Source organism: Bos taurus, chromosome 27, assembly GCF_002263795.3.
Source record: "Bos taurus isolate L1 Dominette 01449 registration number 42190680 breed Hereford chromosome 27, ARS-UCD2.0, whole genome shotgun sequence".
In the NCBI taxonomy this organism is placed as follows: Eukaryota; Metazoa; Chordata; class Mammalia; order Artiodactyla; family Bovidae; genus Bos; species Bos taurus.
Genome location: NC_037354.1, coordinates 34,144,486 through 34,171,263, shown reverse-complemented (window position 1 = coordinate 34,171,263; position 26,778 = coordinate 34,144,486). Strand labels below are relative to the sequence as shown.

At 41.3% G+C, this 26,778-nt stretch overlaps 2 protein-coding genes across 3 annotated transcripts in view; one reads left to right on the top strand and one right to left on the bottom strand.

The window, feature by feature from the left end:
• The window catches only part of ADAM9 (ADAM metallopeptidase domain 9), a 90,242-nt gene extending 71,239 nt beyond the window's left edge, over positions 1–19,003 (bottom strand). Inside the window, exons 1-3 of one of the 2 annotated variants that reach the window (XR_009493067.1) lie at positions 18,665–19,003; positions 9,003–9,100; positions 6,137–6,195 (exon numbers count right to left, since the gene is read on the bottom strand). Coding sequence is in view for 1 of the 2 variants with exons in the window: in NM_001192818.3 (NP_001179747.2) it covers positions 6,137–6,195; positions 9,003–9,100; positions 18,665–18,761 (254 nt within the window). In the remaining variant the exon portion in view is untranslated. 2 annotated transcript variants of the gene reach the window in all.
• A 134-nt stretch (positions 19,004–19,137) lies between these two features.
• On the top strand, positions 19,138–25,218 carry TM2D2 (TM2 domain containing 2). Its single transcript, NM_001038056.2, is given in 4 exon segments — positions 19,138–19,587; positions 20,403–20,490; positions 23,165–23,280; positions 24,749–25,218. Coding segments are annotated over 4 exon segments (645 nt in total). The 5' UTR covers positions 19,138–19,360; the 3' UTR covers positions 24,963–25,218.
• Positions 25,219–26,778: the final 1,560 nt, after the last annotated feature.

Here is a 26,778-nt window from a genome sequence, read left to right as displayed (position 1 = left end):
AACATGCCAAAAGGTTTCAACATTTGACTAAACTGGACCACAAGTGTCACTGTGAAACAACACTTAACTGTCCATTTAGCCAAAGTCACAATTAAAAAATTTCAAAGACAAACACAGGAAGCTATATAGTTATTTAGAAAAAAAAAAAAAAACTCTTAGTTCTCTTAATACTGAGAAGATTTGGTTTTCTCACATAATCAAAGACCTGATAAACACATGTCACATAGGAAATTATCTTAAAACACATCTTATCTTCTCAAGCTATGTACTTAAACGTAAAGAGAAACAACTAAACCAATAATCTAAGAAAACCCTGTTTTAACAGAAAAAGAAAACCAAATTCTGGTTTTGCATCAATGTACTATTAATACTAGGCAAATTAAACAAACAAACAAACCAAAAAACCTTACAAATAAATCCATCCAACAATAGCCAATTTTGACCACACAAGGAAAGATTCTTTTTCCAAGGTCCCTTTTCCACAAATTTTTTTATATCATTCAGTTTTTGTTCCACATTTTTCTTCTTTGTCATTCTGGAACAACCATTTATTCTACTTTGGGACAAAATTATTCTTTTTCCCTTAGTAAAACATATTTTTTATATCCTTCCTTATCAAAAATACACCTTATTTTCCTTGCATATAGTTTGTTTTCTTTACTTTTATTATTTCTAATAGCTTCATTTACATATGTTGATTAGATTTTAGTCATTAGTAATCCTAATTTTCAGTAAAAGCTAAAAAGCAGGCAACTGCAAACTGTCTGCTACATGCTATCATTCTGTAGAAAATTTATGAATACATTATTTCATAATTTCTTGAGATGTATCTTTTTCATAGTATAATTTCTCATGCTTATCAACAGACACAAATACATTAGCTTCTCTATACCACATAAAAACAAGATGCCAAAGTAAATAAAATTAAATTTCTCTTCAGCAATTAATATTTCAATATTTTATCGTATTTAGAAATTATCTAGTCAGTGATTATCCATCTTTAACTTAGTATAGCTTTTAGGTTTCAAGTTATGAAAAAAAATTTTTAAATCATTTTTAAGGAGACATAAAACTTAATTACCATTGAAAAGTTCACTTATTAACTTCTATGTCACTTACATCTCTTTATTTTATTTGTTCTGAACAATTATTCTTGAATGAGTCATGAAAATTTCATGAGCCAGTAATTAAACAAAACTAGCTAGCTTAAGTTTTTTTTCTTATTGACAAATCAGGCAAGTATCCAAAAATAAAAAAAATCACAAAAGCAAAAAAAAAAAAAAATTATATATTTATGGTTCTTCCCCCTTTGTTTTTAGCTGCCATGCTTGACATCAAGCAATTCCTTTTTTTATTATACATCTTGTTCTTTGGGTCAATTTATAATTTATAATCTTAAACATCTGGTAGAGATAACATAAGCTTATCTGAATAGTAAACAAAGGTAGAAAAAAATTGCATATCTGCATTACGTATTTAATACTGACAACTCTGAAGCTGTCAGAGTTTATCAACAATTGTATCTACACTATAAAAACCAGCTAAAAGATTATTCGAGATCATGTGAACTTAAAAAATAACTTGGGTTAGTGTCTGTATTCCCAAGAGTTTTAAGAAAATAATTTATGTAAGTGCTCATTCCACCTCTAAACCTATTTGAATTGGATATTTAAGGGATTTTATACGTTAATGTGATTCATTTCCAGCAGGAATAAACTATTTCACATGTATACATACACATAGACATATATAAACATACAGACAGACACAAATAGAAAACATGGCCTTCATTTTAAAATTTTAGCCATGAGTTAGTAAAGCAGCAATATAATCTCAGTGGTTTATCACCATTTTGTATTTTCAACTGAATTGACTCTGGCAAATAAAACAAGTTAAGGTTACCTGCCTACCAGTATTTCTGGAGGAGATTTTTAAGATTTTCTTTCACCATGGTAAGTAATCTTCCTTTGCCGTGGTCTAATTTTTAGGCAGGTGACTGAGGAAACATCTAACTGCTTTCTGGATGTTTCCAAAACCCATGTAAGTCATACAACCTATTTCCATTTGCTCTTTTCAGACTCAAGTAGAGTTATTTTCAGAGCTACTTGAGTTTTGTGAGAGCCCCTGATGGAGGGCAAGGAACTAAAAATGAAAATGACTGTGGGAAGCTGAGGCGCTGCCGTGGAAGTTGAAAGTCTGAAGTCTGTCAGGGGTAGACAGAGGGATGTAGGAGGTGGGGGTTCGAAATGGGACATATCAAAGGATCTAGGGAATGGGGTGGTGGGGGAGACTGATGGTAGCAGAAAGAGGAAGGAGGAGCAGAAGCAACAAGGAGGAGCAGTCAATCCAGGAAGCTCTCAAGTTTCCCAAAGACACCAGCAAAGTTTCAAATTATGCTCAGCAAAACATGTTAAGAAGAAAGGAAGCAGACAGAGCTGGCATAGCAGAGTCAGCAGGATGGGAGAAGAGGTGGTTTAGTTGGCTGAGAAGTTCCAATGGGAGAAGCCAGATACAAGAAAGAGAAAAAAGAGACCTCACATAGAGCCAAGAGGAAGGGACTTTCAGCCCAGGGAGCCAGGGAGTAATCCCCAATCAGAACAAGGAGCCAAGGAAAGCTGCCAGCCCAGGAAGTACCTGTCGAAAGAAGCCTGGCACTCTGACCCAACTTCAGAGTATACACTCAAAACCTTAAGAATCAAGTCTGTCTTTACCAGTTTCGGTGGACATTTGTCTGGAGCAAAGGTTCAGGAATCAGACTCACCAAAGGATCCCCGATCAGTCAGGACTGAAGATGAGGGCTTTGAAGGTGTCCAGAGTGAGAGGTCAGGGGTCCAGTGATGAATCTGATCCTACCTGAGTCATGCCACCATGACTGTCAAAGAAAAAAATATTCCACGACACTTGTTAAAGATGGTGAAGCCAATCTTATTTAGGAGCTTGGCAGAAGTTATGGGGACCACTCTAATGGGATTTTATAGTGGGGGAGAGAGGTCACACTCAACTCCAAGCATAGCATGGGCAGGTGGGAATTTGTACCCCATGAGCAAGGTGGGAGGTCAGTGGGTACAAAATTACTAAGATGAAACACCGGGGTGAAGGAGACTCTGGCTAAACCAATCAAAAGGATTCTTACTGAAGACAGACCATGGTGATCAGACATCACCTGGGAAGGATGGTAGAAGCTAAGGGTGGGGGGGTTCTTGCTAACCTCACTTGGCAGGGTTCTTGCTAAAACCAGATTACCTCCAACAAAGTGTACAGATGGGGCCCAGGAGAAGGTTCAGTAGCATGACCAAAGTTAGGTCAAGCAAAGGCTCTGCGTCCTTCGCAGCAGAATTGGAGCAGCAATATACTTATCTTCAGGGCTTATGGACAAGTCAGGGATGCAAGGTGCCAGCTAGTGGTTTATAATGCAGCTCTTAAGGCTCTAAGTCTCCAGGCGTCTATAGACTGTTTTAAGAGATGGAAAGATGGATGGTTGGCATGCCGTTTAATCAGTTACACAGCCTGACTTTAGCCACGTGACCAGTATGGTATAAAACAACCCCCTTGGTAAACACATGCCTGGGCTACCCTGAAAAGGTGACGATTCACTCATATCTCAGTGATGTGTAATCTGAAGCCACGTGCACATCTGTACAACTGAGAAAGGACCCGGAGGGACTCCGTTTGGAAGTTCTTAAACCTTCGATGATTTCCTCTGCTGTCTTCGTCCTGAGTCCTTTCCCCTTTACCTTTATGAAAGTCTCCTTGAGTGAGCTCGGGAGAGCCTGTGGAGTCCTGAGTCGTTTCAGTTATTCAACCACGTTCAATCGCTGCCCCGTCTCTCCTCTCTCCCCAACATATACACACTCTTTGCTCCCTCTGGTGGTGAATTTAAAAAGAATAAACTGAAGAGGGTACTTGGCCTTGCTCTGCCCTTCTTCCTCCTTAAAAGTCACTGCCTGCCAGTGGGAACAAACTCCACCATGCTCCTCTAGGACAAGGACTGCCATGGTGCACAGCGCTGACGTGAGTGGCTGAATCTGCCTAATCCAGGGTTCAGGACTCACAGGTCCATTGGGCTCTCATTCTCTGGTAAATCCCCTAACCCAGCCTTCATCAACCATGAGAGGGATATTTTAACCTTCTATCTAACTCACTCCTTTATTTTATCTTTAAATTTTTTCAGCACAGGGAGAGAAGAGGTGTGCTATCTTCTGCCACACAACCCCCCAGTCCCAGCCAAATACCCCAACGTAAGTAATTATGTACATCCCCCTGTAAGGAGGCTTCATTGTTTTCACCAAGAGATTCGTGGTCCAAAACAAGGTAGGCCCTGGGAGGAAAAAAGTAAGCACTCAAACATACTCACTTCTTCACTCAGAGCCATAATAGGCTATCTACCCTAACTCTTTCTCACTAGTGATCATTAGCTTTGATGACTGCTTCTCAAAGACATTCAAAGACCTGGCAACTCAACAAATGCCTGAAAAAGTACCATTTGCCCCCCAATTCAAGAGGCATAGGAATGTAGACACAACATCACACACACACATATACATCACTAGATATCAGGTCAAATGACTAGGATGTGTGCCCCTTTTACAAACTATGTGATGCTGAGTAAATCAAGTGAACTTCCTGAACCCTAGCATTCTGAGTCTGAAGCAAGGACCACAAGACTCCTCTATTATCAAATTGATATGATAGTCTAATAAATGACATACAGTTGAGGAAAATACTTTATAAGCTGAAACTAGGAGAATATAAGAAACTGTTATTATGTTGAAATCGTTTTAATTTCCATTTCCTATAGAAAGAGTAGAAAATATTTATATCTATTAAAAATTCTTGTACACAGTGACATCATTACACTGGAGACAAGCTGGACCTCAGAAGTTCTGAGAAAATTAATAAGTAATACAATAAAAAGTACCGGGTATAGTGCCCAGGACACAAAGCGCCTCTCTGTCCGAAAGAATCTGTCGCAGTGCCTAAAGCCCTGCCAGAGAGATCTCACTCTCTTCAGCTCAGCATTCTCTTCTAAGATAAAAAGTGTTATTCAAACTTGAGGGTCAGTAAAAAATAGCCCAGGATGGAAGCTTGTTAAAACACAGATAGCTGTGACACCTCCCCAAATTCTGCTTCATTCCAGGGGTGGACCTGAGAATTTGCATTTCTAGAAAACTCCCAGGAGCTGCTGCTACTGGTTCTGGGAGACATCTCTGAGCAGCACTTTACATCCCGTCAATCACACCTCCATGTAAATGGGTCTATTAGGCTGCTTTTTTCTGAAATCTCTCAAGAAAAGATACTGGAAGTTTAGCTTCATAAGAAAAGGAAGACAGGGAAGGATGGGCCACAAGACAGTGGTTGGCTCAGCACAGTCAGAAGCATAGAATTTCAAAAAAGCAACAGAGGTACACAGATTACCAAGGCAGGATCAGGTGAAAATATGCCAAAACTAAAAAGGAGGGCGAGAGACCACTCTTATGGACTGAATGCTTGTGGCCCCTCCAAAATTCCTATGCTGAAGCTTTAACCTTCAGTGTGGCTATACTTGGAGATGGGGCCCACTAAGGAAATTATGGTTAAATGAGGTGATAAGGGTGGGGCCCTAAGCCAATGGGATTAGTGTCCTCATAAGAAGAAACACCAGAGAGCTCGCTCCTCCATCTACCCCGCTTCTGTACACAAGCCAAGGAGAGATCACGTGAGTGCCAGCCAGAAGGGTCTGCACCCCAAGAAGAGAGTCCTCACCAGACATTAATGCTGGCACCTTGATCTCAGATTTCCAATCCTGGGAGAAAATAAGTGTCTGTTATTGAAGTCTGTAGTATTTCACTGTGGCACCTCTAGCAGACAGATAAAGCTACTAAAGACTTCTTTACCACCTGCTCAGTGGTTTGTTGGGCCAGTCATGATTTTAAAGTTTTCTTAAGTACAAGCTTCTCTTCCTTTATTTTAGATTTATTTTCCTTTGCTTAAGTGTCAGTGGAAATGCAAAATTGTAGGGATTTTTCCATACTTCTACTCTTATTAGTCTCACCTTCTTAACAACCTACTAAGCAATATCTAACTAGAAAAGAAACCCATATAGTATTGAAAAAAGAAAAAAAATTACCAAAAAGGCAAAGTAAATAAAATTTCTTACTTATTCCTTTCCAAGTGAATTATATGCTCTTTTCCTTCAGCTTGAATGACATAAGATACCTAAATGCACAAAGGAGAAAAGAACAATAAAACACTATCTTCTAAATAACTTTGCAACAACAGGTATTTAGGTATTTAAAGGACACTAGAAATTCCATCCTGAATGAAAATAATTTGGTACTGACTGGAACTCCTTTATGAAACAACCTGAAATATGCCCATAAATAATAAAAATGGACTCTGATCACCCCTATCTTCTTTGAATAACCTATAGTGGAAAACGACCCACATGTTTATCTAAAGTCTTCTTCAATTCATTTACAATTGCAATTGTGCTATAACTTCAGGGATTATTTTTAATAAATCCATTCCTGTATTACCTATAGTAAAAAGTAATTCTTCCTTTTGTTTAAATCTAATGAACCTCTTAGTTTCAGAAGATTATCCCTTGTTCTGGGTATCTGAAAGCTAGATGAAATTAATACACTTTTATGACTTTACATCTTCACAGGACTTAACACATTTCATCGGTTCTAAACCTACTTTCCCCCCCCTCACATCTCTGTGAACATCTCTGAAATTGGGACACATCGTACAGAGGCAAAGTAGTCTAACTGGCAGCAGTCTGTTTCTTTCTTAATTACCGGCACATTAAATAACAGTGTACCTCATGAAGACTGTGTCTCAGAATCAAAGAACTGAGATAAGTCAACTTGCATATCCTCTGTATGTGGGAGCCTCTTCTCTACCTTAAACATTAAAATAACTTCCCCAGTGACTTACCGTTTCATTAGCCAGAAGCACTTAATGTGATCTCTAGAAACTTAATTCTAATAAAAAAGACAATCATGGAGGGACTCAATGAACAATAATATTATCAGAAGTGTCCTTATTATTAGAATTAAGTAATAATTAAATAATAAGTGCTTATTATTCTCCCTACTGCTTCTGGACTCCAAGTGAACACTTTGCCAAGAAACAAGCAGGATCCACTTTCCTCAGGCACTTCAGCATCTGATTCCTAAGGCTGAGACCGGATCCACGTCCTAGGGTTCTACTTCCAAATTCTGCGTGGGGACCTCCATCTCCAGAGGCAACAAAAACACCAATCTCCTTGCACAGTTTTGGCATGTGTCTTTCTATTCCTTTCTGCTCTTGGGCAAATACAGGATACAAAAACACCACTGTCATCTCCCCTGAGAAGAATTCTGAGAATTTATGATAGTACATTCTTCCCCCAAATAGCTGCCTGCGTTGCTCATTCCCTTCCTTCTGGTCTTTGTTCTCCTACAGAGTCACCTTCTTAGGAAGGTCTTCCCGGGCTGTCCTATTAAAAAACACAAACCCTCCTACCCCTCACCCCCAGTTCCAATACTCCCCAGTTCCTTGCTGCTTTAATGCTCCCCACAATGATTATTACCATCTTGCGTGTGTGCTAAGTTGCTTCAGTCGTGTCCGACTCCATGCAACCCTATAGACTGCAGCCTGCCAAGCTCCTCTGTCCATGGGATTCTCCAGGCAAGAATACTGGAGTGGGTTGCCATTTCCTCCTCCAGGGGATCTTCCTGACCCAGGGCTCAAACTCACATCTCTCATGTCTAACCTGCACTGGCAGATGGGCTCTTTACCATCTTAAGTAATCTCTATTATTAATCTTACAATTATATTACCTATTTGTCTCTGTCTCTCCTCCCATGAGAATGGAAGCTCCACAGGGACATAATTCTGTCTGTTTCGTTCACATCATATCCCTAGGGCTTAAATGGTGCTTCCACCTCTTTCCCGATTATTTATCAGGGTACATATGGGACATTCACTACAATCCCAAGTATCTATGAGTGCAAAGCTGATGAAGATCATCAGAGACAGGATGAAGCAGAAAAACACTGTCCCTATGCTACTAAGTGAAGGGGGAAAATAACAATGAAAACACAAATTGATAAAGGCAAAACAAAATTAAAGAGGAGAACGTCCAGTTCAAAACAAAGCAAGGAAAAATTATAAACCGTTCCACTGGAAGGAGATCTTAGAGTTATATACTCCTTACTTATAAAGAAGTAAATGAAGACGAATGATCTACCCAATCCATGGTAATGCCCAGAGGGAGGGTAACTCTGAAAGTTCCTGATGTTAACTCCAGTGTACTCTTCACTCTGCCTAGTCCCTAAACAATGTACGACCTATCTCATAGCTAGAAATACTTTGTCAATTTAGAGGTAATATGCTAAACTCTTTATCCTCATCACTTGTTACTGGTAAATCATAATAAAGTTAAATTATATTTCGATGAAGTTGAAAGGTTTGCAAAATCAGTTGATATCCAAATACATTATTTCTGAACTTTACAATAAGAGAAAAATAGTATTGAAAAATAATTTTTGTGCATTGTTAGTATAGTATGTTTCTTCCGATATGGCAATAAAACTCACTTTTGCAAACATCCCCAGATATAAAAATACATACATATAACACACATTCTCCAGTGTCAGTGAAGATTCAGCATACAGTACTCTACCTGTCATACACTAAGAGACAGGTGAACTCTTGTAAGAAGAACACTGTAACCATCACCAGTCAGGTAACGGTCAGAGGTCTACGTAACCAGCATCCTATACTGGTCACAGACTTTTATTTAACTGACTATTTCACCCACTTATGTTTCAAGCGGATTATTTTGTCTTTTAAAAAAAAAAAAACAAGCTACTAAGAATCAGTATGTCACTTTTACTAGAATAATGTCCAATGGACACAAGTGCCATAAGCATGGGTCAACATTACTCACTGAACCAATCAGTGATGAAAATAACATTATTGTCTTAAAATGAGTGAAACTGAAATACATACATATTTCTCAAGAGATAACTTACCTGCTCTGAGAAGGGCCTAGGGGCTTCTCTTCGTTCTCGAGTTAATTTCCAAGGAGTTATAATTTCATAAAAAGAGAGATGGGAGGTTTGTTGAAAGCCTACAGAATAAGGAACAACAAACATTACATAACAATTGAACCTGAAAAACTACATTCCCCCTAAAATACAATGGAAATCAAAAGCCAAATATTCAAAAAAAAGAGCTGAGTGTTCAATTCATAGAAAAATCATCTGACATTCTCACATTAAAATAGGTATAGTTTTAGAACTTCTCTGGTGGTCCAGTGGTTAAGACTCTATCTGACAATGCAGGGGGTGTCGGTTTGATCCCTGGTCAGGGAATTAAGATTCCACATGCCATGCAGCACAACCAAAAGATAAGAAAATAACAAATTAGTAATAAAAAATAAAATATTCAGTTTTATATAAAGTTTTATAGGAAAATAGCAAAATAGCAATATACCAGATAGTATAAAGGGGAAAGAAATGTATTTCTTAAAAACAAGGATGTTAGCCTTTATCCAAACAGTATATTCACAGCAATCATTTTCAAATAATTTTTTAGCTATAAATCCTAACCCTCTGTCTTAAAAGAAATCTTAAGATATAAACAAAAGGAAAAAAAAAATGCTAACATGGGGAAATGGAGTGAAGGCTCTGTTCACTTCTCTCTCATTTCCTACCTTCACCCAACATGAATGTCATCCCGAGATGGTATGGGGATGCCTACAAAATGGTCAAGGACGGTAAAAGGAAAAAGTTACTTTTAATGCCTGATGTATTAACTCTAATAAGTAAATTGCTAACAATGTAGCAATTATCTCCAATGAAATTACTGCTATTAATCTGTTCTAAAAACTTGAATAGTTAAAATGTATAAAAAATGAAGAACTCAGAACCATCATACAAGACTTTCTCCCAATTCCAACCCGTACAGCTCATCACAGAGTGGAATCACAGCTGAACCGGCTGAACCGGGTCTGGCTTCTAAAATCATCACTTGAAAGGGGAGAGGGGTAAACTAGGAGTGCAGAGCTCACAGATACACACCACTGTATGTAAAACAGATAGCAACAAGGAACGACTGAAAAGAATCTGAAAAAGAACGAATATACATGTGTGTATATATATATATATATATAACTGAATCACTTTGCTGTACACCTGAAACACATACAACATTGTGAATCAACCATACTCCAATAAAAGCTAAAAAAATAAAAATAAAATAAAGGACCTTATGTTACTGTATAGCACATGGAACTAAATTCAATATCTTATAATAATCTATAATAGAAAATAATCTGAATATATATAACTGAATCACTTTGCTGGAAATAACACAGTATTGTAAGTCACCTATACTTCAATTTTAAAAAGTAAGATCTACCTAGAAGAATAAAAATGAAAATAAGTAAGTAAATAAAACAATGAGCACAAAGTCATCTTGTTTCATTGTCACTGAAGTAATCAAGCAGGATTCATGTATAAATGCAAAATTTTATTGTTAGGATCCTATTTGGTACTTTTGAAATTACCAAAGGTATTAAATAATCATGTATTATTTGAAAAATAACATAACTATAAAAAAATAAAGTCATCACTTAAGCAAAATTTGGACATAATTAAAACAGGCCATATAAATCCCTTAGGGAGACACACCCCCATGCTGGCATCTGATACAGTCTCATTTTAACACTGCATAGATATGTGAAAATCTTGAGGAATTAGTGTTAATTTTTTAAAGTGTAATAAGCCTACTGTGGGTAAGGTTTTCTTTAAAAGTCCTGATGTCATAGAGATTCAATCTAAATATTCAAGGGCAAGATGACATGACATCCAGGATTTTCATCCAAATAATTCAGTGTGCGTTTGAGGGATCAGACACATATGAAATTATATTAAAATCTGGATTATATTTAATTATATTAAAATCTAGGTACACAGGAGTTCGTTACTTTTTTTTTTCCTTTTGGCTGCGGCATGCGGGAATCTTTGTTCCCTGACCAGGAATCAAACCTGCGCCCCCTGGGAAAGGAAATGGCAGTCCATTCTGATATTCTTGCCTGGAAAATCCCATGGGCAGAGGAGCCTGGAGGGCTGCAGTCCATGTGGTCACAAGAGTTGGACACGACTGAGCAATTAAACCATCAGCATCATGGTCTCAGGGCTTCCCAGGTGGTGCTAGTGGTAAAGAACCCACCTGCCAGTATAGGAGGCAAAAGAGACATGGGTTCCATCTCTGGATGGGGAAGATCCCCTGGAAGAGGGCATGGCAACTCACTCCAGTATTCTTGCCCGGAGAATCCCAGGGACAGAGGAGCCTGGTGGGTTGCCGACTATGGGGTCGCACAGAGTCGGACACGACTGAAGCAACTTAACAGCTGCAGACAGTTCACAATGCAAAGTAAAATCTTAATACAATCAGCTCAAATGTGACAGAATTTGATGCTTATGTGACCTTGTGTATAACGTGACAAAAGTCACATTACTAGGAAACATGGGCTGGAGATAAGAGTTGAAACAGGAAACTTAAAACGTCCTATACTTAGTAAAAGAAAAAGGTGTGAGTTAGTAGCACTTTTTTCTTCCGCTAACTCCTTAGATTTTTTATGTATTGTGTTTTGGAGGAAGTCTGACATGTTGTATAACAGTACCTGTGAAACTGAGTCCCCTTACTGAGTTTATGATTAATCTCTCTATTCCAGACTCTATCCCCTTTCTTGTCCCCTCTGACCTTAGTTCTACACTAACTGAACACATCAACCAGAGTCAGGTGATTAAGACTGCAGTTGCCGATAACATCGTTGAGATGATGAAACTGCTGTTGTAGATACTATCTATCATTCCTGTATAAACTCAGATCATTTCTCCAGGGCAGGATGAGCTCACCAGGCCTCCTGCCATGGACCACCTGGCCAGCGAATCATAAACCAGACACATTCTGACTCCCAGAACTGCAATTACAAAATGTCAGAAAATGACACAGGATAGCAGATGGAACAGTGTTATGTGGCAGCCTGGATGGGAGGGGAGTTTGGGGGAGAGTTGTTGCTGTTCCTGGATGGGAGGGGAGTTTGGGGGAGAGTTGTTGTTGTTCCTGGATGGGAGGGGAGTTTGGGGGAGAGTTGTTGTTGTTCCTGGATGGGAGTGGAGTTTGGGGGAGAATTGTTGTTGTTGTTGCTGTTTAGTCGCTAAGTCATGTCTGACTCTTTTGCAACCCCATGGACTGTAGCCCACCAGGCTCCTCAGTCCATGGCATTCTCCAGGCAAGAATACTGGAGTGGATTGCCATTTCCTTCTCCAGGGCATCTTTGCAACCCCGGGGACTGAACCCATGTCTCCTGCATTGGCAGGCAGATTCTTTACCACTGAGCCACCCAGGAAGCCCAGGAAGAGAATGGATACATGAATCCATATGGCTGAACCCTTTCACTGCCCACCTGAAACTGTCAAAACATTGTTAATAGGTTATACCCCCAATAAAAAATTTAAAGGTTTTAAAAAAAGAAATGCTAGAAGATGATGATAAATTCCAGCATTTTTGCTCTTCTCCTTGAAAAAAAACTGAAAAGCCAAGCTGAAGTGGATCTGAGACTTGTCTCCCACTCGGTACAACAAATCCTGACTTGACTGCAAACACCTGCTGTCACAGTTCGGCTTTCTGTGCCCCGGGCACTGAAGTCCTTCCTCCGTTAAGACTGTAGACAGAAATAAGTTAAAAGAATTCTACCGAAATGCAAAGCAAACAAATGTGAATGAACCCTCAGCCAAGGACTTTCTCTTTTCCTTCCCAACTACTATGTCAACAAAGAGTGACCCTTAAGTACTTTCACTACAGAAAATAAACCTGGGTTCAACATACAGGCTGAAGATAATTCTGTTGTCTGAAGTATTTCTTGAAGAGAACCTAATTAGATTCATAAATCACTGTGATTCTGAGCCATGTATTTTCATTCCATTTACAAGGTCAATGCCAAATGAACATATACATTAATAGCTATCTTCAAACATAATCATAATTTCCACTGCTGTGTCCTATATTCTGACATTTTTTGCATTATCACCTTTTGTTTTACATTTACCTATTTTTACATTTAAAAACAAACAGGGCTTTTGTCATTGTTTGTGTGTAAGCAGTCCTTCGGGAAAAACACCATTTATAAGATTTAATACCACAGAGGATTTAAATTCCTCTCCCAAGAAATTTAGGTTTCTTGAAACAAAGGGCAGTACATTATTCATCCTGTTTCCTGCACTAGTGCAATAGACATTCAATAAATATACTGAGTAAATGACCTCTTTTGATCTTTACAGCTTATACATAGAGCTTATAATTGCAAATTTTCATGCACTACCTAAAATAAGCTTTATTTTTTATGATTAGCATCTTTCATAGCAATTTCCCACAAAGCCTCATGCCCACATATTTGTCCATGTTAATGCAATGCTATATTTCACTGTACAATAAGTCCCCTACATACAAACCTAGAAGTTGCAAACTTTCAAAGATGCAAACGTGTCCATGTATGCCAGCTGTTGTACTGCACTACTGTACTTTTTAAGGTACTGTACTGTAAGATTTCAAATGTTTTTATTTTTGCTTGTTTTTTATGTACATTTGTGTGAAAAGTTTTCTAAGCCTATTACAGTACAGTATCATACAGTTGATTGTGTTAGTTGGGTACCTAGTTTAACTTTGTTGGACTTAGGAAGGCACTCTCAGGACAGAACTCATTTGCATGAAGAGAACTTATTGTATTGATACATTATACACTTCATACACTGCTTACCCTCCCCACTTAAGCAGCTGAGGTGGGAGCTTCTATTCATAACAAGATTCCAACCTATCAAAGGAAGTGGAATGGGCTGTCTAGGGCTCTACTTGTATGAGAGTTCTTAGGAACTACTAAAGGAAAGGGTGGGGAGGATCCTTTCTAAAATAAGTTAAACCATTAAAAAAAAAAAATCTCATGAAAAAAAAAACGTCAAAGAGAAAGAAGCATTTCCCATGTATGGGAATGGGTTTTGTCCTACAGGATGACAAATGTGCAGACTACATCATGAGAAACGCTGGGCTGGAAGAAGCACAAGCTGGAATCAAGAATGCCAGGAGAAATATCAATAACCTCAGATATGCAGATGACACCACCCTTATGGCAGAAAGTGAAGAGGAACTAAAAAGCCTCTTGATGAAAGTGAAAGAGAGTGAAAAAGTTGTCTTAAAGCTCAACATTCAGAAAACGAAGATCATAGCATCTGGTCCCATCACTTCATGGGAAATAGATGGGGAAACAGTGGAAACAGTGTCAGACTTTATTTTTCTGGGCTCCAAAATCACTGCAGATGGTGACTGCAGCCATGAAATTAAAAGACACTTACTCCTTGGAAGAAAAGTTATGACCAACCTAGATAGCATACTGAAAAGCAGAGACATTACTTTGCCAACAAAGGTTCGTCTAGTCAAGGCTATGGTTTTTCCAGTGGTCATGTATGGATGTGAGAGTTGGACTGTGAAGAAGGCTGAGCGCCGAAGAATTGATGCTTTTTGAACTGTGGTGTTGGAGAAGACTCTTTCAGGTCCCTTGCACTGCAAGGAGATCCAACCAGTCCATTCTAAAGGAGATCAGCCCTGGGATTTTTTTGGAGGGAATGATGCTAAAGCTGAAACTCCAGTACTTTGGCCACCTCATGCGAAGAGTTGACTCATTGGAAAAGACTCTGATGCTGGGAAGGATTGGGGGCAGGAGGAGAAGGGGACGACAGAGGATGAGATGGCTGGATGGCATCACTGACTTGATGGACGTGAGTCTGAGTGAACTCTGGGAGTTGGTGATGGACAGGGATGCCTGGTGTGCTGCAATGCATGGGGTCGCAAAGAGTCAGACATGACTGAGCAACTGAACTGAACTGATGACAAATGTTTGACAGTAACATCATTTTTACTTACTATAAGCTGAAATACTCTAATTCTTTATGTTAAAATCAACATAAATACAAAACAACTGTATATTTTTAAAAAACTGAATAAAATAGGTGAACTTCTCACGTTCCCTAAACTCACTCTGGGGAAAACCATTTGACTGAAATGACACATCACAAAATGAAAAATAAAGTATTGATACAATAACATCTTAACATATGAACAAGGCTATACAATTCAAAGTGCAATTCAACTTTAATTGGGTCTATGTTGGCCCCATTGAAAGGCAGGGTAGTAGGAGGGGTTAGTTACTGTGATACCAAGAGGACCAGGATTTACTTATGAGGCAGTCCCATAGTTCTGACACAAAAGACAGCATAACTCCAAGTCTCTGCTGTATAGGAAAGGGAAGTCACTCAGTCGTGTCCGACTCTTTGCGACCCCATGGACTGTAGCCTACCAGGCTCCTCTGTCTATGGGATTTTCCAGGCAATAGTACTAGAGTGGATTGCCCTTTCCTTCTCCAGCGGATCTTCCCAACCCAGGGATCGAACCCAGGTCTCCCGCATTGTAGACAGACGTTTTACCATCTGAGCCACCAGGGAAGTCTGTATACTAGGCATCAAAGAAAAAAAAAAAGAAATATCATGAGCCTATCTATGTCATATATTTGAGCTTGTGGCTATTCCAAAGAAAAAGCTTCCAGTTACTTAGAGTTTGCATCTTTGGAGGGATTCTACAATAAAGCAGGATTTAAAAATGTATACATACATAGTCAACTTTGGTAAGGTAGATTTTATTTATTTATTTTTATTTGGCTACACCACGTGGCTTGTGGGATCTTAGTTCCCCAACTAAGGATCAAACCTACAGTTTGATGAAATAACCAGTTCCTAATCACTGGCCCACCAGGGAACTCCTGGTAAGGTAAAATTCAAAGTATGTTTGGAAAACAGTATTGGAACCCAGCAACTTGTTTTGTACACATTTTCATTGTAAATGCTTTTATTTTCTTACATAATAGTGTGAAACAAATTATCTTTATATTTAAAAGACTAAATTCTCCTATTTAGCACAAACATACCAAATTCAAACAATTCACAAGCACCTAAAAACAAAATTAGTATGGACCAGGTTCTTAACACCTAGTTCATTTTACAGTGATTCACCATGAGTAAGCTTTAAAACTCATTTCCTCTAGAATTGTAGTCTTGGAAAAAAAAAGATTTAGGTCTGTACATCATAATCACTACCTTAAAAGAAAAAAATCCAGTGAGGTTTCATACCTGCCTAATTTCCTCAATGATACAAAGTTACCTTTGTCAGCCCTAGTTTGTTTTTTTTTTTTTTTTTTTAAGTGTACTACCTCAGCTTTTTGGAATGTATACTGCACTTCCTCATTGACACAATTGTTATAAATAGTAAATTTTTTTTAAAAACCCTACAAAATCTATTTAACTCCTAGAGTAACTGATGTGTGGGTGGTTCTTACTGAGTATTCAAATTCCTCTTTCATTAGTTGAAATGGTTTCAGCGCATGTTTTAAACATCCCGTATTGCAAAAATCTGGTCAGCTGATTCTAGAAGAACATTCCCGTAGGGAAACATGATTTCACTGCACACTAGTACAAAGCCTCTTAACCGGTCTCTCCCAGCCTCCAGTCCCTCCCTCCTATAGTCCGTCCTCCACTGTGTAGCCAGTTACAGCGACCGCAAATCTAAGTTATACCACGTGCTAAGTGCATGCTAAGTTGCTTCAGTGGTGTCCAACTCTTTGCAACCCTCTGTCCATGGGATTCTCCGGGCAAGAATCCTGGAGTGGGCTGCCATTCCCTCCTCTAAGGGATCTTGGATTGAACCCACGTCTCTTACATTTGACCTGCACTGGCAGGTGGGTTCTTCACCACTGTAAACTTTCACCCCTTCTCCTGAGAAGCCCACAGCCCTATTTAAAAACCATCCTGCCCAAAGAACTTACTCCAGGGTAAAGTCCAAATCCCATAGCACATCACAGAAGCCTCTCCCCAACTGGTATCAACTTACCTTAGTTTTATCCACGCCTCCCTTTCAGGTGGACCCCCTGGTGATTTCTCACCATTCCTTAACTAGTCCTGTTCTTATCTCTCTAGACTCTTCCAAAAACCGTTCTGCTTTGAATTCCTGTCCTTGAATATTCACCCATACAGATCAGTTCAAATATCACTTTCTCAATAAAACCTTCCCCTACAACCTTCAGATAAACTCAGCACATTTGGTCACTCTGTGCCCCTCCACAAGCACTGAGCTCGGTGTTCATAGGTGTTCGATGAAGGCTGATTAAATTTTGAAAGCATATATGTGTTTAAGTGAGGGACTGTTAAACTATAAACTGTTAAAGCTGTTGTTATAAAACATAAGGATATTCCATCCATCTATATGCAGCAATGTAAAAATCAATACATAAACTTTAAAAATCAGTCTTATTTAAAGTATTCCAAACAGAATCATGGATTACTAAAACTCCAGATGTTTAACCTACTGCCCCTTAAACGCTGGTAAATGTTAACCATGTATTAATAGAACACCATAGCAAAAACAGTTTCAAACAGAAAAGATTAGGTACCTTCCCAGTCAAGAAAGTTTCAGTACTGAGAGCATTAAAATTCCTGCAATGGTGCAAATTTTCTTAATTTAAAAATAATAAAATAATGAGAAAAAAAATCTAAATTCAGTCCTGCATTGAAATCCTCACCTTTGAAAAACTCTCAAGATAACGATTTAGTAGAAACCCCATTCTCCATCATACTCTATGGCTGATAAAGAAAACACAGCCATGCAAACAATAATTTAACACGAGCCAAAACAAAAGAGTGTTTTCAGACAGAAGCTAGTGTTGGCAATTTAAATGTTTCCACTATGAGCATCTCCAATACAAATACCTTATGTATTTAAGGGAAGCTTCACAAGTCAAAAGCAATTTCACACGAATGATTCAATTCTTACCGTAAGCCTGTGACTTAAGCAGAGTAAGGATTATCTGCCTGGATTTGAGACATTACCAACCCAGCAAAAACGGAAATAAAAGACTGGCTATAAAAATGTAGCACTTCGTTTCCAAAAAAAAGAAGTATTCTTACTAAAACAACAAAATAGCCCCCAAAATAAGCAATTCCCCCCTCCTCTTATTTCATCGCTAAATTCAGCCCTGTGGTACCTACTGGTGACTCCACTAATAAAATGATGGTCAAAATTTCAAATCATGAAAACCTGGAGCAAAAAGTTCCATCTCCCGGTCTCTTTCCCAGTGACATTTACCCTGCAAGCAAACCCCAGCTCCATTTCTAAAAAGCACTTCTCAAACCCTCCGCGCGCATTCAGCCAGCTTCCCAGGCTCTCAGCCGAGTCCCTGAGGTTCGGGGTCGGACCGAGAGTCACCCCAGGAGGGTCTTGCGGGGGGGCACCCAGCTTGGCGCGAGACTGGGGGTCGGGCTCACCCCCAAAAGGCTCTGCTCGGCAAGAGACCGAGGACTGGGAACCAGACCCGAGTACAGTGCCCAGGAGAACTGGGGGCGCCCAGACCCGGAGCCTCGGGTCCGAGCCCTGGTCCACAGGCAGCCCAGCGGCTCCGCCTCCCGACTCGGGTCGGGTTCCAGTGCCCAGGCCAGGCCCCGCCACTCTCAGGCACCGCGAGGTAAAAATTACGAGCATCCCGGCCCTAGGAAACTGGAATCCCGAAAGGTCCCTGGGGGTGGACACCCACCTGACCGAGCCCCGCCGAGGGCTGGGCTCAGCAAGCCCACCAACAGCAGCCACCGGACGCGGAGAGTCTCAGAGGGCGAGCCCACGCCCGACCCCATCTCAGCCCGAGCCCGCAGGTTCTCTTCAGCACTCGGTCGCCCCTGCCTCCGCCCGCTCCACGATTCCCCAGCCCCGCCAGGGCCCCAGGGCTGGCAGCGATGCGCGCGCGCTCGGCACTGACGCAACTCGGCTCCGGTCCGAGCTCGCTTCCGACGCGGCGCCCGCTCGCCTGACTGACGTACGGAGCGCTCCGTCCCGGGCGAGTGAGAACGGGCTTTCTCTCCGGTCCCCTCAGACCCTCAGGAGTCGACCCCGCCCATCGCCATTTGCCCCGCCCTCCTGCTTCAAGGCCCGCCTACTCCGGGGCGGGCCGAGGGAGCCTATTGGAAGAAGCACTCGTCACAGAAAAGAAGGCGGAGCGTGAGCCCCAGAAGCGGAATTGACCCACAGAAACGAAACGCAGGCCCGCCTCCTGCGCAGCCTTTCCTTATTGGCTGTCTGAGTTGGGCGGGACGTAAAAATCTGAGCTCCCATTGGCTGTTTGGCATCGAGGCGTGGGGCTCCGCGGAGAGGCCTTGACCAGGCAGGGCTTGGGTCCGCGGTTGCCGGCTTGGGGCCGGGGGTCTGAGGCCGGATCTCCGCCTCTGGGCCCGGGAAGATGGTGCTGGGGGGTTACCCGGTGAGTTACTTACTTCTGTGCGGCCAGGCGGCTCTGCTGCTGGGAAATCTACTGCTGCTGCATTGTGTGTCTCGGAGCCACTCGCACAACGCCACCGCCGAGCCCGAGCTCACATCCGCTGGCGCCGCCCACCCAGAGGGCTCCCCCGGCGCCGCGAGCTGGGAGTATGGCGACCCCCACTCTCCAGTCATCCTTTGCTCTTACCTGTAAGCTACCCTGTCGTCGAGGCGGGTGGAGATGAAGATGGGGTCCCTGGGATACACGGGGGTTGTGCGGGGGGACGGGAGGAGGTAGGCTGCTTTCCCCGCGCCCCCCAGTCCCTCTCCACCTGGAGGAACTACCTGATCGTCGACACGCGAGAGAAAAATAACCATGACAGGTTTCTCACTCAACGCACTCCTGCAGGGGAAAACTCCTGTGTGTCGGTGGCTGATCCTTTGGGCTCCCCAAAGAGGAGAACTAGGAAACAGTGACATATAGCCTGAGGAAGGTTGTACCTGCTCCCTTTAACAGAAGGAGACACCCTCGTTCGTGCTGGTACTGAGTGGTGCACAAGTGGAGTAAATCACTCTCCTCTACGTGGCACCTCCTTAAAAAATAAAAGCAGTAACCTTAGCGTTGCAGAACCAAGTCAAAACTTTTAATGTCTCTTTTAAATCAAATAAGAAAAGGCTTTTGAAAAATGCAAGAGAGCTGGGAATCCTTTGGCCTGGATTTTGCCCCCATAGCCTTGTGGCTGTTTGCCTAGGGAAGAGATGAAGCCTTGGCAGAGGTAGAATCGGTGTAGAAAACGGACCAGAAACACCCCTCATCCCCACCCCGCCTTAACCAAAGGGTCATTGGATGGCTGTTTGACCTGCTGTCCTTCAGCCTAATTGACAGAATCTCTTGTCTTGGGGAAGACTCAGAGGGACATTAACCCCCAGAAAATTTGCAGAAATGTCTCTTGCCTGTTATGACTATATACCTGTAAACAGCCATTTAGAAAGACCTTAATGATGATCTTATTGGTGATTTACAGACCCGATGAATTTATAGAATGTGAAGACCCAGTGGATCATGTTGGAAACACAACAGCATTCCAGGAACTTGGTTATGGTTGTCTCAAGGTGGGTTTTTGTTTGGTTTTATAAGCAAACTCTTCCATAGAGAAACAATATTGCCTAAATGCTATTACAGAAAACTATGAGGAGTATGAAATTATATTTTTGTAAAATTCATTGAAATGACTGTTACTGAAAATTTCCAGCATGATCAGGGTCAGTGGCTGAACAAGACATTTAGTCTTCTCAGAAAGAAGCAGGCTCTGTGCCAAAACTACCCAGGTGCAAAGACCAATCTGTCTTTAGTTCCTTTGGCCATTGTGATTGACAGATTTGAAGCTCAGATATCAGCCCTGACTACCCTTCAAGGCACGTATTTTCCTGAAAGAGCAACAGGAAGGTTTATGCAATTTCTAAAACTGATGCTGGATTCAGCAGTGTCTTTGTTACATATGCATTTGGGGCAAAGCTCCTCTTGCCAATGACCTTTCTTTTCACTAGGCAAGCAGTTTCCAGCACGTCCTTAGGAAATAGATCAGGCCTATCAGTGTACTTCCCTGGTGGCTCAGTGGTAAAGACTCCGCCTGCTAACACAGGAGACCCAGGTTCCATCCCTGGGTTAGGAAGATCCCCTGTAGAAGGAAACGGCAACGCACTCCAGTATTCTTGCCTAGAGATCCCCATGGACAGAGGAGCCTGGTGGGCTACAGCCCACAGGGTCACAAAGAGTCAGACACACTGAGCGGCTAACACTTTAACTTTTCATCATTATATGTCTTTGTAAGGGGTTGTAGCATTCAGAAGGAGCCTTGGATAACAATGGCCTCTTAGAATGAAAAGAAGCCCTTCAGTTCCATTAATAATATCCCTGAAGCTGGACTCATGCTTCCTAGTCAGTCTCCCCAGAACCAGCGAAGTTCATATACTTCCTTCTCTCTGTGGACTCACCATTATATTATGCTGCATAATGCAAGTCAAGACATTGTCAGCTATAAGAGAATTGTGGGAAAATATTCTTTGTTACTAAATCAGACACACGGAAATAAACCTGAAAGTAAGAAGGCCAAAAAGGCAACTCTTGCTGCAATCACAAGTAAAGAAATATTTTCAATACAATGAGATTTTGTTCTATGGGTAATTATTGATAAAAGTTTGAGTGAGCATTGTATGTTCATGTTCAGTCACTAAGTCGTGACCAACTCTTTTGCAACCCCATTGACTAGCCCACCAGGCTCCTCTGTCCATGGGAATTCCCAGGCAAGCATACTGGAGTGGGTTGCCATTTCCTTCTTCAGGGGGTCTTCCTGACACAGGGATTGAACCCTCATCTCTCACATTGGCAAAGAGGTTCTTTACCACCGAGTCACCAGGGAAGCCCAGAGTATCATATAGAGATTGGTCTGAGCACCTTGACAGGATCAACCCAGTGTTTAATGAAAATAGGCAAAAATAAGTGATCTCTATACAATACTTACTTTTGCCCATTTTCATTAAAACACTGGGTTGATCCTGTCAAGATGCTCAGACTGTCACTTCTCCCAGAAGTCCTGGGGGACTGTCAGCATTTGGGCCCCCAAATCCCAAGGGAGGGGCAAGAGTAAACATCCTCACGTTCCACCCACTTCCCTTTGAGGAATGTTCCAGCAAGAACAGTAGTGAAGTACTTAATAAGGTGCCGATGTGGAGAATGCCCAGCTGTGCTTCCTCTGCTAGAATTCAGTTACACAAAGGGTCGGAGGTCTTCTGAAATGTTTTGCTGGAATTTAAACTTACGTATAGATGTATTACATTACTATGGATGTGAGCTGAAAATCACAGTTTCGAGACCTGCATAAAGTCCTGAGTCAGTTGACATGCTGAGTTCTTTCCTAACGATGTTCATTTATAATATATGTAAAATAGACCTCAAATACACATTGACTTTTTTTTTTAATTGGAGTGTAATTGCTGTGCAGTGTTGTTTTAATTTCTGCTGTACAACAGCGTGAGTCAGCTGTATGTATGCGTATACGCCTTCTCTCCTGAGCCTCCCTCCCGCCCACTGCCCATCCCCCGCCCCCAGGTCATCACTAGGCACCAAGGTGAGCTCCCTGTGCCATTCAGCAGCTTCCCACTAGCTGTTTTACACTTGGTAGCGTATGTGCTTCAGTTCTGCTCTCTCAATTCGTTCTTCCCTCTCCTTTCCCCTCCCGCCGTTACATCCACATCCATAGTCCATCCTCTGCATCTGTGTGTCTCTTCCTGCCCTAAAATAGCTTCATCGGTACCACATTTCTAGACTGCACATGTATGCGTTAATACACGACATTTTTCTCTTTGTGACTTCACTCTGTATGATAGTCTCTACACATTGACTTTTTGAATACCCATTCCCAAATATGCACTCATGTGCTCTTCTCTTCTGTAAATGTAGGATTAATTAAAGCACTGTGTCCTGCTAATCCAAAATGGCACTTAGTGAAACTGATTTTAAACTTCTGTACTATATTATCAAAGAAGGTAGTCACAAGGAAAGAAAATGAAAGGGAGTTTATTTAAAACCATGTCCATTTAGGATCGACTCATTGAAAATCTCTTGAAGTATGATCACTAAACTCCTCGCTCTTCAGCTCAGCTTTACCCCCACCTTCGTTAGAATAGTTATTGTCCTGGGCCAGCTTTTGTTAGTTCATATGAAGAGATGTTTTGTGTTGCTCGCTCTGGCTAGTTTGGTTGTTCTGTTGTGGTTGTTACCCCACAGTTTGGGGGTCAGGCCTACAGAGATGTGGAGCACACTCGCGTGCAGTGCCGGGCCCTGGATGGAATCGAGTGTGCCAGCCCGAGGACCTTCCTCCGAGAGAACAAACCTTGTATAAAGTAAGTGCTGTCTGCATGGAGTAGCTGGTACTTAGATGGAGGTAGGGCTGTTCTGTCCTCTCTTGATGTTGACTTTTTTCTTTTACCTTAAGTGTTAAAGGGGCAGCATGATTACTGCTGTGCATACTCCACACACAAGCAATGGGGTGATAAGGTAGGGGACACTGGACAGGAGGCCAGAGGCTGTGAATTCTAAATGTCCCTTTCACCAACCAGCTAAAGGACCTCTGGGCACCCAGAGTCTCTGTCCCCTCCACAAAATGAAGGAGGTAGAACAGATGATCCAACGTCAGAACTCCTACGATAGGCATACATCCTTTGAAAACAGCTGTAGAATTTCAGGAGGAAAGATTTTATTATGAAAAGTGCGGGCCTTCCTCCCTGAAAAGCAGTATTATCTTGAAGAATTAGGGTTATTGAGACTTACCTGGTGGTCCGGGGGTTAAGAATCCACCTTCCAATGCAGGGGATGTGGACTCGATCCCTAGTCCAGCAACTAAGCTCCTACTTGCCGCGAAGCAGCTAAGCCCACACACCACAACGACTGAACCCGCGTGCTAAGAATGAGAAGCCTGCACACCACAGCAAAGATCCCGCATGCCGCAACTGAGACTTGACACAGCCAAAAATTAATTAACTTTTAAAAAAACGAATTAGGGTTCTTTCTGTAAACTCCACTTGAAGGCACAGAACTTATGTATACCATTTGCTGATGGAGATTTGTGACTGTGTTAGGTGATACCATTAGAGTATCTGCAATTGAATGTCATCACAGTGTGTAAGACAGAAGTCCTTCCAAGAAGTCCCATTTTTCGGGTGCCATGAAACAGCAGGAGAGGAGCGTGGAGATCAGTGTTCATTTAAGGGAAGGTAACACCTCATGAGAGAAATACATTCAGAACTGCATCCTCCCTCAGGATAAGAGCCTATGCAGGAAAGGGATGGGCGCCCAGACACCACTCCAAGCAGGATACCTGTCCTGTAAATGTCCTTAATAGTTTCTTATCCAGCCCAACTCTGTATTGGTTCATCTGGGTCCTCTATACCTTGTGTGCGTGTGTGCTGAGTCGCTCAGTCATGTCTGACTCTGTGCGACCCTATGGACTGTAGCCCACCAGGCTCCTCTGTCAATGGGATTCTCCAGGCAAGAATACCGGAGTGGGTTGCCATGCCCTCCTCCAGGGGATCTTCCCAACTCAGGGATTGAACCCATGTCTCTTGTGTCTCCTACATTGCAGGAAGGTTCTTTACCACTAGCGCCACCTGGGAAGCCCCCTCCGTACTTTAGCAAGTACCTTTTTGAGAATCTAGACAAACTAGAGATCTTCCTTTGGGGGAGAGGGGCTTGGTAAGAAGTCACAGAGGGACTGTCTTCCCATCTTGTCACTTATGTGAAATTCACTAATAAAGCATTAAGTGTTTTCATTTTCACGTGGTAAGCATCTTCCTCTTGATTCCTTGTGTCTAGGTATACCGGACACTACTTCATAACCACTTTGCTCTACTCTTTCTTCCTGGGATGTTTTGGAGTAGATCGTTTCTGCCTGGGACACACTGGCACAGCAGTGGGGAAGCTCTTGACTCTTGGAGGACTTGGGATTTGGTGGTTTGTTGACCTTATTTTGCTGATCACTGGAGGACTGATGCCCAGTGACGGCAGCAATTGGTGCACCATTTACTAAGAAGAGCTGCTGTTGTGGCCCAGAGAGGCAAGGCTCTTGGATTCATCTCTGCAGGCTCAGAACTCCTCAACATCAGGCCTGACCAGTATTTTCCCTCGTTGGAGAGAATGGCTTTGGTTAGGAAGGTGGCTTCAGACTGTGACGTTCGACCCAAATTTGACCTTGCAGACTAGAAATGACAAGCAGACAGTATTGTGGGTATCAAGTTTGTACCTTCCCTCATGTACCAAAAATATAAAGGATAGTGATTAACTTATATGCTGCAGAAGTGTCTCCTTATTCTTTATTTTTGTGTGCTGCTATGTCATCAACGCTTTGGAGCAGTTGGACCTAACAGGATGTTTTTGGCCTGTGCCTTTGTGACCCTGAGCCTTCGTGCAGTGGAGATCAGAAGCTGAACCAACGAAAATGTCCAGCAGAAGTAGAAACAGCAGTCGATTTGAATACACTCTGAAATTCTGACCTTCTGAATTTAAATTGCAGAATGAATGTTGCCAACCTGGAACGCTTGTTTGGGTATTTTCAATAGGTAGAATGAAACTCAGTATCTGTTGTGCTTAAAGCTGAGCATCTGAAATAAGCCTATTAATAAACCCTATTGTTTCATCATTATTACTCCTGAGAGGCAATATATCCAGTATAGTAATTCCCTCTAATGTCCAATTATGTTTTGAAAGCCAACAGTTCCAGACATGTCTGGGTTCAGCTATACTCTTGGCAGAATTTTCCTATTGAAAAGGTATCATTTACCAATTTAGAAAGCCCGTGTTATAGACAGATTAAAAAAAATCACACAAATAACTCTAAATCTCCTCTTCATGATTACATAATATAAAATGAAGAGCCTCACATCCTTGGAAAGAAAAACAGACTCTTCCTTAAAGAATATTACTGCTGAGTGCTAGATAGAATTAGGATGTGACTTGTGGGAAACAGAAACCAAACACATTTGTCAAAATAAGCATGGTACCAAAGTTTCTCACTGTGGGCTACAACAGTCAGTCATAGGGAAAGAGACAGCCAAGCTTTCAAGTTCCCACATCACAGGGGATTAAAAAAAATGTTCTAAACTTGTGGGTTTTAAAACTTAGTTCCCATCCCTTACAATCTGAGTTGAAAAGAACTGTTAAGTGTAAAGTAAAAGGGGAGTTTACGAAGAGCCTGCTATTTGGGCAATGTATAAATTCTAGGAACAATCAAGGTAGAACCGCTCAAAGTTCAGTCTCGTAGTAATTGACATAAAAGCCAAGAATCCCAGTTAAAATAACTGGATACTCTCTATCATTATGAAGCAGTTTTCCTGCAAGTTTCAGCTTTATTATCCCTGATTAATATGACCGCTGTTCTTATGGTATTAAATGGTGTCAATTATGTAAAAATGAAAACATTATTCTCTTTTGTCTTGAAAGTTCTGTACCACATTGACCTCAACTTCTTCGTAACTGTAAATCGATAGATTCTTATTTATAATCTCTGTAGTCTAAAGCAGTATATTTTAAATTGCTACGGGTCCTGAAGAAATTGAACCTTCTCCCCAGAAAAATGCACATAAACTTAAAATTTCTGCATAGAACTTAAGAGAGTTCAAGGATGCCCCTTTTTAAAAAGAAAAACTCACTTTTAAGAAAAATCTGGAAAACTAAAATTGAAATCCTGCCCCAAATAAGATACTACTTTAAACCACAAATCCTGCTTCATCTCACACTTAAAAAAAAAAAAAAATTACTTAAAGATATTCACAAACCCCATCAAAAGTTATTTTTAAAAAATAAATAAACTGTGGCAGCTTTCAGACTCAAAATCACTGATCATGAAT